Below are 17,149 nucleotides of genomic sequence, written 5' to 3'. Positions count from 1 at the left end.
AACCGATAGACGTCCACTGCTGAATATAGGTCTCTTGTAGGGACTGCGACAGGGGTCTAGCGCCGCCTGAATCCAGCGGCTCCCTGCGACTCGCCTGATGTCGTCCGTCCACCTAGTGGGTCTTCCAAGACTGCGTTTTCCGGTGCGAGGTATTCCAGCACCTTGGGGTACGTTGGTACCCCAAGGTGCTGGAATGGATGTTGGTCTACATATCGGTTTTTCGAACTACGTGCCCTGCCCGTTGTCACTTAAGCTTCGCTACACGCTGAGCTATATCGGTTACTCTGGTCTTCCTACGGATCGCCTCATTTCTGGTTTGAGCAGCATAGCCCTCTCCATCGCTCGTTGAGTGACTCGCATCGCTTATGTAGCAGGTACGAATACGTTCTAAAAAATGTATGCATTGCTGTTCGTAAGTAGGGTAACGAGACGTAATTTGTCACAGCAACTATATCGTCACTCAAACGATGACCGTGACGTGACGGAACAAGGCGGTGTATTATAATTAGCTCAGAGCGGTGCGTTAACGGGTCAGTGACACGCCTCGCGAACGTACGAAACTGAAACTGGCGCCCAACATACGCTGATCTTCTCGAATTAAACGAACTCTCTCTCGGCGAAAGATTTGAAGAGATGATTTTAAACTGGTTTGAACTTTTCCATAAATGAGCAAAGATGATGCTTTTAATTTTTTTCTAATTAAGGTTAAAAGTTCTTATGGCAGCATGAATAAAAGAATTTTTTCTTTCGATTAATGTAGTACCACCTTGAGTTTGATAAGAGCCGTAATAGCCTAGTGGTTAAGACGTCCGCCTCCTATATGGAAGGTCAGGGGTTCGATCCCGGACACACACTTCTGATTTTTTCGGAGGCAACAGAAGAATCTATGGCACTATTTGGTACCATAATACGTCATTTTTCATTTTATATGATTTATCAAACAAGCTGTATTGTTTCTGATGTACAAAACCGGTCAAGTGCGAGTCGGACTCACACAAGAAGGGTTCCGTACCATCGTACAAGATATACGTACCTAACACTTATGTAGAACACTGCGAGTTATGCGATTTAGTAAATTAATTTTTTCTTGAATACATTTTAAGTTTTTTTTGTGATGTAACCAAATTCGCGGTTTTTGGATTTTTTCCTTTACTTGTGCTATAATACCTACCTACTCGTACCTGCCTTTCATGATTCAGAGTCAACGGGAAGTACCTATAGGTTTTCTTGACAAACACGACAGACAAACAACAAAGTGATCCTTTAAGGGTTCCTTTTTTCCTTTTAAGGTACGGAACGCTAAAAATGTATTCATCATTAAGGAATATTATGTGAATAATTTCTTAATTTGTTGAGGTAGGTTTAGGAAAACCAGGCATATTTCCAGAAGCCAGATTACATTGTAGCTATGTTTTGCTGGTTCGGTTATAATTCCAGTATAGCATTTCCTAATGGTAACAATGTAATTGAAACTCCGTTCGCTGTGTATAATTTTCCATGGAGAAACATTACACTAACCATTGCACTTTCAAGTCGTGATCAACTTGCGCAGTAATTGAAAACTGCGGTTAATTTAAACAATGGGCTAGTATTACTTAGATATTTTCATTTATTATCGTACTTATAATAATGTAGAGTATAACTTTCGTTGAGGGATACGGCATTCTTTATCAAAAACAAGCGTATGCCCGCGAATTTCAAACCACTAATTTACCCCCTTAGGGGTTGAATTTTCAGAAATCCTTTCTTACGGGATGTCTGCATCATAATAGCTATCTGCATTCCTAGTCCGATCCGGCCAGTAGTTTGAGCTGTGTGTTGATAGATCAGTCAGCCAGCAAGTCATGTTTTTAACCCCCGACCCAAAAATAGGGGTGTTATAAGTTTGACGTGTGTATCTGTGTATCTGAGTATCTGTGTATCTGTGTATCTGTCTGTGGCATCGTAGCGCCTAAACGAATGAACCGATTTTAATTTAGTTTTTTTTGTTTGAAAGGTGGCTTGATCGAGAGTGTTCTTAGCTATAATCTAAAAAAATTGGTTCAGCCGTTTAAGAGTTATCAGCTCTTTTCTAGTTTTCTTGTAGAAAAGAAGGTTAGATAACCGTTAGGTTCATAATATTATGTCAATAGACAAATGTCAAGCTGTCAAGATGGACGTTGCCTAAATACATAATTATTTATTTGAAAATGATGTTTTGGAAAACTCAAATGCTTTGGATCGTCGGGGGTGTTATAAATTTTTAATTTACACTTGTCCTTTTATAGTTTAGAAGAGAGCACTTTTAAACATTTACTCTTAAATCTTTGCAGTGATCAGCAATACTGAATTTTAGTGAAGCGGTACATGGTTTGCCTTAGAAATAATCCAATGCTGGAGTACTAATTTTGACCGTTTAGTAAATAAATAATTGAATTATGTTGCATCTGTTTTTAACCCCCGACCCAAATTGACGTATGTATCTATCTGTGTGTCTGTGTATCTGTGTATCTGTCTGTGGCATCGTAGCTCCTAAACTAATGAACCGATTTTAATTTAGTTTTTTTTGTTTGAAAGGTGGCTTGATCGAGTGTTCTTAGCTATAATCCAAGAAAATCGGTTCAGCCGTTTGAAAGTTATCAGCTCTTTTCTAGTTAATGTAACCTTCACTTGTCGGGGGTGTTATAAATTTTTAATTTACACTTATTCAGATACAGACTCAAGTAACGAACGAAGTACGAACTTTATGCAATAGTTGTAAAACCGGCGGTCTTGCGTGTCTTATTTTAAACCGTTTACGACTTAAATCTGTTTTCCGATGACGATGAACTATATGGGTCAAGAACGAAATTATATCACTTACGCATTTTTTACGGTCCAGTTCAATTTACAACTGGCATTGCACATTTATATGTAACATTTTATATATAGAGGTTATTGAATTAATTTCGTTTTTATTATTACAAAATTACTTAAATTATTTTTTCACATACAATGTTGACTCTTTTAATGAAGTTGTCTAAGTTGTAGATATATTTTGTGCATTTTGTTTTCTTTATAGTAAGTGTATTTATTTCTTACAACCCTTAATTATTTAAATTTAATAATATGTCTCTATGATTAATGTCTATCTTTTATCTGGCTATTCATTATCTATGCATCGTGAACACACTTGTTAAACCCCATATTATGACTATTTGGTGGCTCAGCTACAAAAACCAATCGAAATCTACTGTATCAATGGACAATATGACAATCATTTTTTTGGTGTACTGTTCTACTTTCGCCGTCAGTATCGGATAACGTAGCGTTGCCATGGTGAAGGATGTGTGTTCAATAACCTAACTTTGCTTTGAATTTGGCAAACTGCCGTAGCGATGATGCGACGGAATTTTATTGGAATGGTGGCTGGCGCCTTTCGAGCTTGTAACTTTATTGATATTTTACTATTTGCTATAGGTATCTAGGCACCGATATCGGTAACCTGGTCTATACTGCAATATATCGGTTGTGTTTCCCTATCCAATATTTATCTTAATACTTACTTAGCGTATTTTTCTTATCGCAATTTGGTTAACAGCTAGTACGGTTTTGTATTAACTAGGATCTTATTAATTTAAGTGGCATTCAAACACCAATAAATTTCGTCGAACCCATCCGCTTCGTATCTTCAAGGCTTTTCCAAATCTCCAAGTAATTGCGATTCTTTAGTTGCGACTTGTGACAGCGATTTAGAGTCGCTCTCCAAAGGAGCTGATCAGATTTTATTCTAGTTTTCACCTTTAGGTATAGTTCAGAATAGATAGGTCAATGGTTTTCCTAATTTAAATCCTCAGTGAATATTAATTGAACAGGCCATCTCCCAGTTATGTAGTTCGTAACTGGCTCACACTATCACACCAAAAATTTCCGCTTGATTCGAATATAAAAACATCTTATAGATACGTATTTTTAAAATACCTCAAAAACTGGTCAAGAGCGAACACTCCGTGAAAATTTCAACTCCCTGCCTTATAAATCCACGAGAGCGCCAAACTTTGAGCATTTTCAAAAAATTATGCTTAACAAAAACACTGAAAATTAACACTGAAAAGTTTCAACCATGCACCTTTAAATACCTAGTTTTTCATCTCGTTGTTTATCTCTAACCTATCTCTTTTCAAGGCGCGTTTGTTTACATCCCGTAATAGATTCGTTTGTGAGGCTGTCTGGTGATGGCTCACGGCAGACCCTCCTCATGCGTAGATACCACAGAATTTAGGATAAATATAGAAGTGTTAGTGCGGCGCATTGTGTGTAGTGAAACATCAGTGCGCGTTATTAAAAACAGATGTTTACATAGCGCTACAACAAATTAATTTACGATGTTTAGGACGCTAAGGATATTTTAGCTAACAGTCCAGCCGTGGGCGACTATTGGTTGATAATGATGATGAGTTGCACAAATTCGGCGACATGCTGCCGCGGTCTTCTTCTTTCTTCTTTCCTGGGTTTTTTTCGCACTTACACTTACTCTTTTTCAAATGAGCTCGGTTACTATCATTCAGCGCTAGACACTGAGGTAGCGTATCACGCCGCCTGGTCTCAGTACGGTCAACGGTGCCCCGTTATTAGACATCTATATACTCGTATAATCATTTCTATTATCTTAGAGTTCCGTGGTGGTGCTCTTATACGGTTACGGCAGGTTGTCGGAGGTCGGTGACCTTGTCCCGCTTACAGTTAATTACACGCGCGTTTTGTGTTTACAATGTTACTATCACAGTAGTTACTTCACGCTTATCTGATTCTTTATCATAACTTTCTTTTCAAGATTACTGTAACTATTAAATTGAACTGTGTAATTCAAGTTGACTGATAACTCTAGTCTGAAATCTATAGAGCGCACTTTGACTTTGCTCAGACTTAAGACACTGTTAAAACGAGACAGCGTTATACCGTTGGCATAAATTTGTCTCGTTTTAACAGTGCCTTAACTCTGAGCAAAGTCAAAGTGGGCTCTATAGATTTCAGCCTTAAGACCCATCACACACGGTCGACTAGTCGCCCGGCAACTCAGTCGACGGCGACCGTTAGAATCTGTAAATTGTATGGAAGTCGCCGTGTGTTTATGCACGCAGTCGCCGCATACACATGGCTACTTCCATATAATTTACAGATTCCAATGGTCGCCGTCGATCGAGTTGCCGGGCGGCTAGTCGACCGTGCGTCGCGGGACTAAAATCGCTTGCGGTTATGGCCATGGTTCTAAATATAACGAGTCATAATTAAAATAACAAAAATCGGTCAAGTGCGAGTCGGATTCGCATACGAAGGGTTCCGTAAGTACCATCGTACAAGAAATAACGCTTTTTATTTTTTTTGTGCTGTCACCACAAATTCGTGTTGGCAGTCGCTAGTTTATTGATAAAAATAATAATCAATTAGTAATTATTTAATTACTTATCCGTGAAACGGTTCCGTACCCTTCGATTCGCTGCTCTGATTATGTAATCGTTTGCTTTACACCGCGACTCTATCCGTTGTATTTATTAGGATGCTTCTTGAGGGAACGGTCAGTTAATCAGTGCATCAAAATCGGTTCATTTATTGAAAAACAAATCAGCTGACTAATCAATTTCTTATTCAGTAAGAACTGTGAAACAGTTTGATTATTTCGGTTTCCTGCCTTAATTATGTAACTGTTTGCATTACTCTGATCCATTGTATCTATTAAGACGCATCTTGTGGGAACAGTCAGTTAATCAGTGCATCGAAATCGGTTGATTTATTGAAAAAAACTAATCAATGAATTCACTAATTTCTAATTATTTGTGAAACAGTTCGTTCATATCGGTTCGCTGCCTTGATTATGAAATCGATTGCTTTAAACCACAGCTAATCCATTGCGTTTATTAAGACGCATCTTATGGAGACAGTTTGATTATATATTAATTAGAGCATCAAAATCGGTTCATTTATGAAAAGACAAATCAGTTGATTAATTAATTACTAATTACTGTGAAACGGGTTGACTCTTTAGGGAACGCTAAATCTCTTGGCGGCACAGCTTTGCTGGTAGGGTAGTAACTAGCCATGGCCGAAGCCTCCCAGAATATCAAACCTTCTGGTCTGATATGGTAAGAGGCTTTCATAATGTAGAAATTATAAATTCGCAATGTGCCCCTGCCAAAACAAACCCGGGACCTCCACTTATGAGACCATACCTTTCACCACTGCGCCAGTGAGATCGTCAAAAATCGAAATCGGTTGGTCGGTAGTGATAAAACAAACCGATTAATTCACTAATTTCTAATTACTGAGAAATGGTTTAATTCTTTCGGTTCGCTGCCTAATTATGTAACGTTTTGCGTTACACCACAACTCTAAGATGCCTTGCAATATTATTATGCACCTTGCGAACGGGCAATTAATCTAGTGCATCTCGTATGTAGGTCATTTTGTGCGATGCCGATGATTGCATCAGATAGGTAACTTAGTGCACGATTTTAATTCATTTGTTTGAAAACTAACTTGTAGAAGAATCTGGGCATCTATCATAGTTTTATCTGAATAGGTGGTATTGGTTTTTTTTTGCATGATCAACTCATTCAGCTGACTCAATGAAATACACAGGCAAAGATTTTAATTCAAATTTTTATTATACAAGTGTAAATTAAAAATTTATAACACCCCCAAGAAGTGAAGATTACAGTAACTAGAAAAGAGCTGATAACTTTCTAACGGCTGAACCGATTTTCTTGGATTATAGCTAAGAACACTCTCGATCAAGCCACCTTTCAAACAAAAAAAAAAAAAACTAAATTAAAATCGGTTCATTAGTTTAGGAGCTACGATGCCACAGATAGATACACAGATACAACGTCAAACTTATAACACCCCACTTTTTGGGTCGGGGGTTAAAAATGGAAAAGTGTGTCTGTCTGTTACATTATCAAGATTCATCCGTTAAACCAATTTTTACGAAATCGAATACAGAGATATCTTTTAACCTGGGAACGGTCATAATGGGCTTCATTTGTCCCGGAAAATTGAAGAGTTGCCACGGGATTGATTTTAAAAACCTGAATCGAATTAATCTAGTTTACAATAACTTATAGAGGAGAAATCAATTTGAACCAATAGAACTCCTCATGTCTGTTTCACCGAAACAGACAGGTGTTTTTCGCTAATGGCACCAAAGTTACTTGAAAGTAGCTGGGGGTCGTTAAATCTCAGTGCCGTCTGAACATTCAGAGCCCCATTGTACCTGTAAATTGCCGCCATAACCTTTCACATCCCCACACTTAAAGTTAATGCGTCTAGTCTTAACCCTTGCGGTCCCCATTTATGGATATATTCATATTTTGCACTTCAACAAGGAGCATTGTTTTTCGATATTTCAAAATACATGAATACCTACTTAGTACAGGTTCATTTTTGCGTTGTATTCCTCAATCAGTCAGTCTTCGGTTTGAGTTAGAAAACTCGATACATTACACCAAAATGTTACAAGCCAATCTTCAGCTTTGAAGGAGAAAACACGTTGCAGCAGTTTTGTTACAGATTACAGACCCATGTACATCGAGTCACGATTTTATATTAAATAGAACTTCCAGTCTCTTTCATAAGGATGAGATAGTACGAAGCCTCCAATCAGATTTGAGACAAGTTAGAATGATCATTTTGAAGTTTGCTATTATTTAGGCTTTTTTCAGACCTGGGTGCGTTTGGAACCCTCGTAGCTTTAGTTTTAAGTTTACGTAATTAGTTATCATCTCTATATCATCTTACAAATCTAAAAATTCTGACCATCAAAAAGAGTACAATGTTACCTATTTTGAATAAATGATTTGAACTTCAAGATTGGATCATGGTCTAAATGTCGTTATATTTTGTTCCAGGACGGATCCACTCAGCCATAGTGTCGGGCGTAAACCAGGAGTCGCGGTCGGTGACGGTGGAATGGTACGAGCGCGGGGAGACCAAGGGCAAGGAGGTGGAGATCGACTCCATCCTCGCGCTCAACCCCGAGCTCATCGGCACGAGGCAGCAGACGCCGCACCTGCAGCCCATGCCCAACAGACTGGCCAGGGTATGTATTAATGAAGTAATATACTCTTACTAGTCATACAAACCATAAATCAGTACAGAGAACACTAGAAGCACCATCGGGTATTATACATTTGGCGGCCTTAATATCCTAGAGTTTAGTAATATCTGTCTTTATAAAAGCAGAAGACTAACACATGATATACACAGCAGCTAAATGCGCTGGGCCTAAAACATAAAATTTTGCATGTCGTCTCTCTTACGTAGACTCCCATTAAGAAAAGCATATTCCGCTTGATGGAGGCGGGACAGCTAGCCCCTAGAGCTAGACCTCAGCCAGAGCTCGGACTAGTACCTACTCAGGGCATCGATAATGGATTACACAAAAAACATCAATGTTGAACCAATCGCGCTGGCAAATACAACGGATTTCCTCGCCGTTAAAAGCAATTTTTTTATAAGTTGCGCCTCATCATCATTATCAAAATATAGACTCCACTGCTGGACCATAGGTCTCTTGTAGGGACTTCCACACGCCGCCTGAATCTAGTTGCGCCTCATCGACTAAAATTTAGTCCTAACGCGATTGTTTTTGTCAGAGTGGAAAATATTAGTATGGGTCCATCGGGAAATAGACTCAAAATTCTTTATGACATAGAGTTATTGCAATATTTTCGGCCATAAAGTTTTTGATGCTTTGCATCCAAAAGTTTTTGTTTTCGGTTTTCGTTTTGTTTAAATTAGTTCAAAAACGGTGCCTCTTCTGATCTCGGTAGGAATAAGTTGCTCACACGGAGATTTTCAAAAAATCGAAATGGTTCAATCAATCAATCAATATCAATGTTTCAGGAAGATTGTTATAATAATTGATTAATGATTTAAGTAAACTACAAATAATTCTAAAAATAGTTATCAATGCGAATCATTGTATGTAAATAAATATTATGAGTCAGACGTAACTACATATAATACTTAAATATTGTAGATTTGATTTCAGGTCATGTACCTAATTTACTTTTGTGTAATATTTGTTTTATGTTCCGTAGCCTTCGCAGTTATTATGAAAAACATTAGAATGGTTAGTCTAGAAATAGATTCAATACAATATGTAACGTTAACTACCGGGCTCTTATTATGTTCAGGATGTATTTTTGAGACTCCATTAACGCTCTTGTCAATCGGCTGATTTGGAAGCATTTCTGTGTTTTATCAACCGTTTATTTGAATTACCCAGTTACTTATCTGATTGGACAGAAACATTTGAGCAGGCCAGTTTCAATATCTACTTTCCCTATTAAAAGAGACAGAACATAATATGATTACGTTCACCAGGTGCACTGAATTCAAATAATAGCTTCAATGAATACGAATACCATTGTTCAAAAGTAACAATACAAAATTAAATAGACAAGAATAGAAAATATGTAGTCTTTCTGTTTTGGTATTTTGTGTACGTTTTCAGCAAAGAACGTTCAGAAAAAGATCTTACTACTTTTGACCTACAAATCAGGGTTCAAAGAACTTAAACTATTGAGTATTGACATATAAAATTGGCATTTAAAGAACTGAACTCGAAAAAATTAAATATATGTAGGTACCTATACTTACGAGTCCTAAATATAACTATAGTTACACGTCAAGAAGTGAAACGACTAATCTATTTCAATCGGGTCAATGGACACATCACTCTCGCTTCTGTTGGTGAGACAATTTGCCAATTCACTTGCGGAAATGATTGTCGACTCTATCCACTCACAGTGAGTGGACATTTGGGAGCGTTTGGCAAAAAAAACTCACAACTTTGTATGCACAAATTACGTAATTTTATTTTATTAGTCATATTTTGAACAGCAACATTCTTAACATGTGTTGGAAAATGCTCGCGCGGTGTATTCACATTTTCATCATCAACTGCATTTCGTATCAGTCAATCAAGAAATTAATATAGGACACCTGAGAAGCCGTTTTTGTAAAAGTCAAGTCCCTTTCTATGTGAAGCATTTACTCATGCACAAATTACGTAATAAATCGCATTCGTCATTAAATCATTAACATTTTTAGCATGTGCTTGAAATATGCACGCATGTTGCATTCATATTTTTGTGACCAAAATAAATTAGGCACAAAACGTTAGACAAAAGCGGTTTTCGAATATGGTGCCTTCGTTGAGAATTATTGGCGAACGTTTCTATTGGAGTAAAAGAAAAAAGTTCAGATACAATTTCAGGTCATTGCATTGTCTCAATATTACTCATCAGCCGCAGTGGCACGTTTTCGCAAGCAAATTGAATGGGAACCCCATATCGATTAGCGGAGAATTTTATACGGTACCAAGCAGCGATAACTCTCATTGTTGGGGTCGTGAACCACGTTGCTAATAGACATCACAGTTGAAAAAACCGATCCGCGAAAGGCGAATGTCCTAGCTCATGACGTGGGCGTGCTTTACTTGTGTCACCAATATCTCGCAAATCTCCAATATGATTTCAAAAACGTCTGCAGAAAAGACTTAGTTCAAAGGTGATGAATTAGTGAATCTCAGTGCAGAAGTGGGATAAACTAATCAGTGTCACACCACCATCCAACGTAAAATGTAGAAATGTTTCCATACATCATCAGTTGGCAGGTGATCATTTGCAATACGCACGTAGTGATCGTAGCTTGATCAGTTTTTGTTTAAGATAGTGCACGGTTACCATGACAACATTCGCTTAGCACACCATTGAAAATGCTACTCATGTACCGTCGCGGTTATTACTTCGAAAACGAGCAATATACAAGATACTGGCGTTCTTATACCTAATGCTGCTAATTCGGTTGTAAACAAATTATAAACTGAACTAAAATGACAGTAGTATAAAAATCATACCACCTTCCCATCAGACTATTTGTCGCTTGAAGCATGAGCTTCTTCTTCTTCATATCCTCTTCCTTCTTAGTTTTTCCTTATTTTTATTAATCTTAGTTACTCGATTATCGCTTCGAGCTTTTGAACCCATCTAATTCGCGTAATTATGTTATATCAAAGTTGACGAGGCCTGACTCTCCTACCAGTCCGTCGACAAAACATCCATCAAAACTTCGATTTTTTTAAAAGGATTGTAATGCTTTAAATCCTATCAAAGCTTAGGATTTGTGTACAACCGAAGTAACTCCAAAAAGCAATGTGTATTCAACCGCGTCGATAGATAATGGGGTGCGTGTAAACTAGACTGCGTTCGACGTGACGATGATCGATGTATTAGTTACGGACGACCTTCCAACTTGTATGGCTCCGCCGACGCATGCCGCGGACACCGGCTCGCATTGATTTTCCACACATGCCCGTGTTAGTTTCACTTTCCACGCGAACTAGAGCAATAGAGAATTAGGTTTACCACTGATTTAATGGGATCTGACAGGTCTGATACGGCGGAATGTCCAGTAAGTGTAAGATCATACTAGGAACTTTTTTTTTAAATAATTTTGTGTCGTGTCGTAATCCTGTTAGGCAGAGGTTACAACGCTCGTTTTAGCATAATTTCAAGCCATGATCTTATTAACGATGTTGCTGACGCCGGATTGGCATAAGATTGGCTTAACGTACCTTCATTCCAGCGTCAGTCTGCTGTGGGACAAAATTCTGAGATAAAAGTTAGGCCAAAGTTCGGCTTATATTGGTCAACGCCTTACAGGTTCAATCCAATGTATTCTGACACCAATAAAGGCTTGAACTGATGCAAAACTGAACGTATATCCTCCATCTTGCTTTAATTTTGTGAAGCGACATGTCCCTGGTATGATCTTACGGTAAGTTATTTGTGGTCTGTGAATGGCACGTGATTGTTTGTGATGGCTGCGAAGGAACCGTCGGGCTCCTCGTCCGACGACGGCGGGTTCCTGCGCGACGGCGTCGAGTGCGAGACCACCGGCGACTCGGGGCACACGCTGCCCGTGCGCAACTCGAGATCGGTATACCTCACGCACATGTATGATTTATGATCATTCGCACTTTGGACACCGCATGGAGCGGAGGCCTCGCCACGCGCTCAAATTCTTTTCATTTTTAGCTCTACTATTGTTAAAAAATTAAATCATTCTGTAAACCTTTATGGGCTAAAACGCACACGCCTTAAAATAAAAACGGTCAAAAATCTATGATAAAAGGTATCGAAATTATCGACCTGATTAATCAAACTTACAAAAAGATTTGTAAATCAAAGCATTTCTGATAAAACTGGCCTCGTTTAATACAGTTCCTATTATTGTAAATTGATATTAAGGTTTATAGAAGTATTTAGTTTTTTAAGAACTAGGTGGTTAGTTTTTTTAAATATATATATCTCTACACTTTTTCAATTACGTTGCTCACGATCTATGATTTGCACACGAACGGCTTTTTTATGGTGTTACTGTTTGGTCGTGTTTCGTTACGCTAATGCGTAAACAAACTTTTTGTTCAATCCGTATTAGTTTTTTTAATATCCAATTTGGAGCAGTGTGACGAAACCGCGACCAATCGGTCTGTTGCGTTATGTATTATAGATTTTTTTACTAGATCACGTAAAACACACTTGTTAGATTTCACTTATTTTCTAACTGAAACTTTAGTGTAAGTTTTCGGCTTTGAAAATTGGATATTTTTTTGTAGATTTAAGATCATGTAAATGCGAAAAGCGCCTGAATCTATTATCGCCTCAGCGACTCTTCTCTACAGTCGTTGAACATCTGTTTTTCACAGCTTCCATCGAGTCTCGGGGATGGATCGGGAGTTCGGAAGCATTTGAGCATTTCATAGCTGCCATAGCATAACATCTTTAGCTTTTGCTATCCGCTATGGCCTCTAAAGTATGGCAGGCAATATGCGCCTGATGTAAAAGTTCATTTTAAGAGTATTTACCTAGTAGAGTATATCTCTGAATACGTTTAACTTTAAAATTAAATATTGTTACTGAAATCTGGCAAACAACAGATACGGATATTATTAGGTTTTAGAACGTGTCTACAAAATGTTATTGAATGCAATTGGTTAATATTTAAATGAGAACAAAAACACGTGCATGGAGAGCCGTGAACCTACTCTTCGCTTTTGTAGATTTTATTCGCCATACAAATTGACAGATAACCACACCGAGCTAATTAATATGAAGTAGATAAATTAACTGAAAATCTGCAGTCGCTGAAGTTGAGATGATAGTATTGTTCATTACGTTTAATTTCGAATGGAATTTGTGTCAACAGTGATATCATCGAAGTGTTTGTAATGTGTTGAATCATCATCCCATATACATCTTCTAATCGACTAATTTGAAAATGCACCTTCCTTAATGCAGTATATGTATAAGAATTATTTGAGTTATCTTTATCAACTTTGACATATACCATAATAAAAAATGAATTGATGGTGTTTCAAAACATCTATGTTGTTGAGAAATAAAAATTACAGATGTCTAATTGTAAAGAATAAAATGTATGGTACTGTCCTGTTGTCTTATAATAAGACTAATTGTGTTGTACACGTTTCTATACTAAATTGACAGATTTAAATTTAGTGTCATCCCTTTCGTAATGTTCCCTGCGGAAAAAAATTGCACTTTTAGCTAGCAAAATTAGCGAAATTATTATGGTTATTAGGTAGATATTACCTAGGTAATATTGGTAAATCTAAACGAGAATAATCTAATAATTCAAATGACCTTTGATTGTGATGCGACAATGGAAACAATTAAATAATTAATAGTGAAATGAATGAATATGTCAGGAAAAATAATTCATTAACTGGTTATGATAATGAAGTATCGACCTTGTTTAAACGAGCTGCAATGCTATACCAACATAACATCGGTGGACCTAAACTCGTTAGTGGTAGAGATGAAAATAAATAAGTATACTCTCCTTTATGAGTCATTCGTAACGTTGGCTATTCAACTTGTAGCAAAAGGAATACCTGTAAGGTGATGATTGTTTCCGAACGGTCTGTCGACCTCGCGGCGAGACCACTTTTTGTTTTTTAATTTGTTTTGTATGATGTTCGTAAGAAACTGTCCAGTATATTGTCTTCCATCAAAAGTTGGGGGGCCATTGAGTCCAAACTCCAAACCCAATTTTAGACACGGAAATTTTGATGATCCATTTTGTAACGTAGGTATTGAAATTTTTACTTTTTAATTTCAAATTTTTGATAATATCGCAATAATTGACAAGGAAGAACGATCGTGCAAATAGCCCAAAATGCAATTTAGGGTGCACGGCATTCGGATTACTCCTGAAACTGAACAATAAAGAGTACTTTTCGTTTTACGTTTACACACGGAATATTAGTTCCTTTATAAAGAGCGGGTTCACGATCACTTTTGTTTCTAAAATTACAGCAATTTGTAACCCCTGTCCGCAACAGAAAACAAATTAAAACGATTTTTGTTATTATTCTGAGAAGACATTTCTTTTTCTTCACTACCCTTGCAAATTCTTTACCTATCCTTTCATCGAGTCCAAGATTATCAGGCATCATGGGAAAAATCTGTATTACGAATTTCTATTATGATTGTCAATGCAATCTTTATTTTTATAAAAACTACTGGTATTAGGTTTATATAGACATCCTCCCAAAAAAAGCCTTCCTTCCAAAATAAAACTTTTTTACTTGCTGCAAATCGCTTTTGCTTATAACTTGAAGGTCAGTGTCATATTAAGTAAGCTTCATAGAACACAAATTTTGTACGGACTTTTCTTCTTCAATAAAAACTTTGATTTTGTTGATAAACTTCGTCAAGTATCTACTCTAATACTTTCATTCAAGTCGAGTTCAATACTCGTATGTTATCTGATTGTAATATCTTAGAAATATAATATTGTCAGAATAGAATAAAATAGAATAGAATAGATTTTTATTCAAATAAACTTTTACAAGTGCTTTTGAATCGTCAAATAATAATAATAACCACTGGTTCGGAATGCCGTTCCTACCGAGAAGAACCAGCAAGAAACTCGGCGGTTGCTCTTTTCAATTGTTCAATTTACAATAATATTCGTAGGACAGAGCGATCGTAAAACCCAATCCCAGTAGGCACACTTCCACGTAGTGCGAAACCGTTACGTAAAGGAAATGGCAAATGTTGGTGAATAAGGAAATCGCCTGCACCTCGCGCCTATTGCCCCAGATCCGACGGCGCTGCAATCAATACACTAATGGCTGAGTGAAATATCAAAACAATATACAAGACGTTCAGGAACAACATGTATCATTGTCTTCTTTACGTATATAAACTGACTATGTTAGTCAAAACAATAAACTGGCTGAAATATCAACGTAAAGTGTAATACGCTAGGTCAAGACTCTAGATAGTTGAGCATTGCATGTAAGTTTTCTTTATAACGTACCTAGACCGTGGGGCCTGAAATTCCACCACAGCAATGCCGAGACGGGTCTGCTTGTATTATATGTATATAGTAAACACAGGTTACATATTGGATTAAAGAATATTTTGTGTTCTGTACCGACACATTTTTTGTAGTCTGCTTTAAGCAGTTGACTCTTATTATCTGACGGATATGTACTTTCATTATGAGAATTCTATGGTTGTCTCCGTTTTTCTGACCCATACGATCCCATTTCAGGTTTTTAATTAGGTGCTAATAATAATTTGTTGTATAATTAAATAGGATCATTCTTTAGTAAATTCTACTTTAGTTCGACCTCCATGTATTGATTATATTTCTATAATTTTTGGAATATAAGTAAGAGTATTTTCAGCTACTAGTTAACGTTTAGAAAGATAGAAAGCTAAATATGCGTTGTCATTAATAGATTTTAGTTTTACGAGCGTTCTTTAAAGGCTTAAAAATCCATAAACCCGCATGCAAGTTAGACGCTTTCTTTCTATAATTTATTTTTATTTCAGTTAACTATGCGGGTTATGCAGTTTTATGTACATACATGTTGAATTAAAGTATCTGGCATAATCTTCCATTATGGTATTTTTAATAGCACCGCCATTATTATTTGCTATTGGATACTTCGGAGATTGCACGCGGTCGGCAAGAGCTACCAGACCGAGAAGGTGTAATTTTTGTACTGAAAATGCGAGTGACGTCAGCGTAGAGCGCTTCGTAAAAATATATGAATAGCACACAGTAGATTTAGAAGGCGAATAAGTGACATCGTGGATTTGATCTAAAAATTTGCTAGATGTAGCCACGACGAAAATTTAGGCACATATGACTATTGTCGTGATTAGATCTAGCAGATTTCGGGATGAAATCGACGATGTCATTTTTATGGCTTCAAAAATCTACTGTGTTGGTAATTATTCATCGCCGGGCTCTACTGGTGTCATCAGTATTTCTTTTGAATCTTTCACACGCATTTTCAGATTTGAGACCCTGGCGGGTTATGCGTCTCAACCCCTATGTAGTATAGGGGACGGGTCATTCCGAACAAAAATTTTTGTGGGCTACAACTCGTTTTGGTTAAATGTTCTTAATGTAACTTAATGTCCTGTATCATACTAATTTTGACAGCTTCATAGCACTCGATTTTTGTTTGAAATATCCCTTCTATAGGTACCTATTTATACTCTATTTGCTGATAGAAGTTAGTGTACGGTTCTCTCTGTTACGTAATCCCATACAAGTGATAGAGACAAAATCTCAATGGGCGTTAACCATTTGGAGTCACTAACCAATCACAAGCATGTTTTCAAAAACATTTGAAATTCAATTCGAAAATGTTTTCAAAAAACATACGAAAATTCAATTAGAAAACATAATTTCGTTTTTGATTGGTTGGTGTCTCAAAATGGTTAGCGCCCATTGAGATTTTTGTCTCTATCATTTGTATAGGATTACGTAACAGAGAGAGCGCTATACTAACTCCTGTAAGTGGATAAGATATAGTTCAATGCGGGTCGCCATTTGATATGCGAGCAACGGTACTTTTTTGGGAAAGGCTTTTTTTCTTTTGTTTTTGTAAATATTATTATCCAAATCTCTGAAGCTTCTAGTTATTAGTGTCGGTGTGCTTAGTGTAAATTCTTTGATTTATTATTTACTGTTTTGTTTTCTGTTTTAGGACATGACACGACAGTCTATCCCGGTTGCTACAAAAGGTGAGTTCATAGATAAAGTTAAATCTTAGTGCTAAAGTAATATTTAATGAAAT

General features: G+C 37.0%; 1 protein-coding gene across 2 annotated transcripts in view; it reads left to right on the top strand.

The window, feature by feature from the left end:
• The window catches only part of LOC123873443 (kinesin-like protein Klp10A), a 65,825-nt gene that overhangs the window by 22,109 nt on the left and 26,567 nt on the right, over nucleotides 1-17,149 (top strand). Inside the window, exons 2-4 of one of the 2 annotated variants that reach the window (XM_045918291.1) lie at nucleotides 7,863-8,053; nucleotides 11,854-11,961; nucleotides 17,060-17,096. In XM_045918291.1, the coding sequence (XP_045774247.1) occupies nucleotides 7,863-8,053; nucleotides 11,854-11,961; nucleotides 17,060-17,096 (336 nt within the window). The remainder of the gene's footprint in view (nucleotides 1-7,862; nucleotides 8,054-11,853; nucleotides 11,962-17,059; nucleotides 17,097-17,149) is intronic. The other variant, XM_045918296.1, reaches the window with a different exon arrangement.

The sequence above is a fragment of the Maniola jurtina genome, chromosome 2, assembly GCF_905333055.1.
Source record: "Maniola jurtina chromosome 2, ilManJurt1.1, whole genome shotgun sequence".
Taxonomy (NCBI): Eukaryota; Metazoa; Arthropoda; class Insecta; order Lepidoptera; family Nymphalidae; genus Maniola; species Maniola jurtina.
This window is presented reverse-complemented; position numbering and strand designations above follow the sequence as displayed.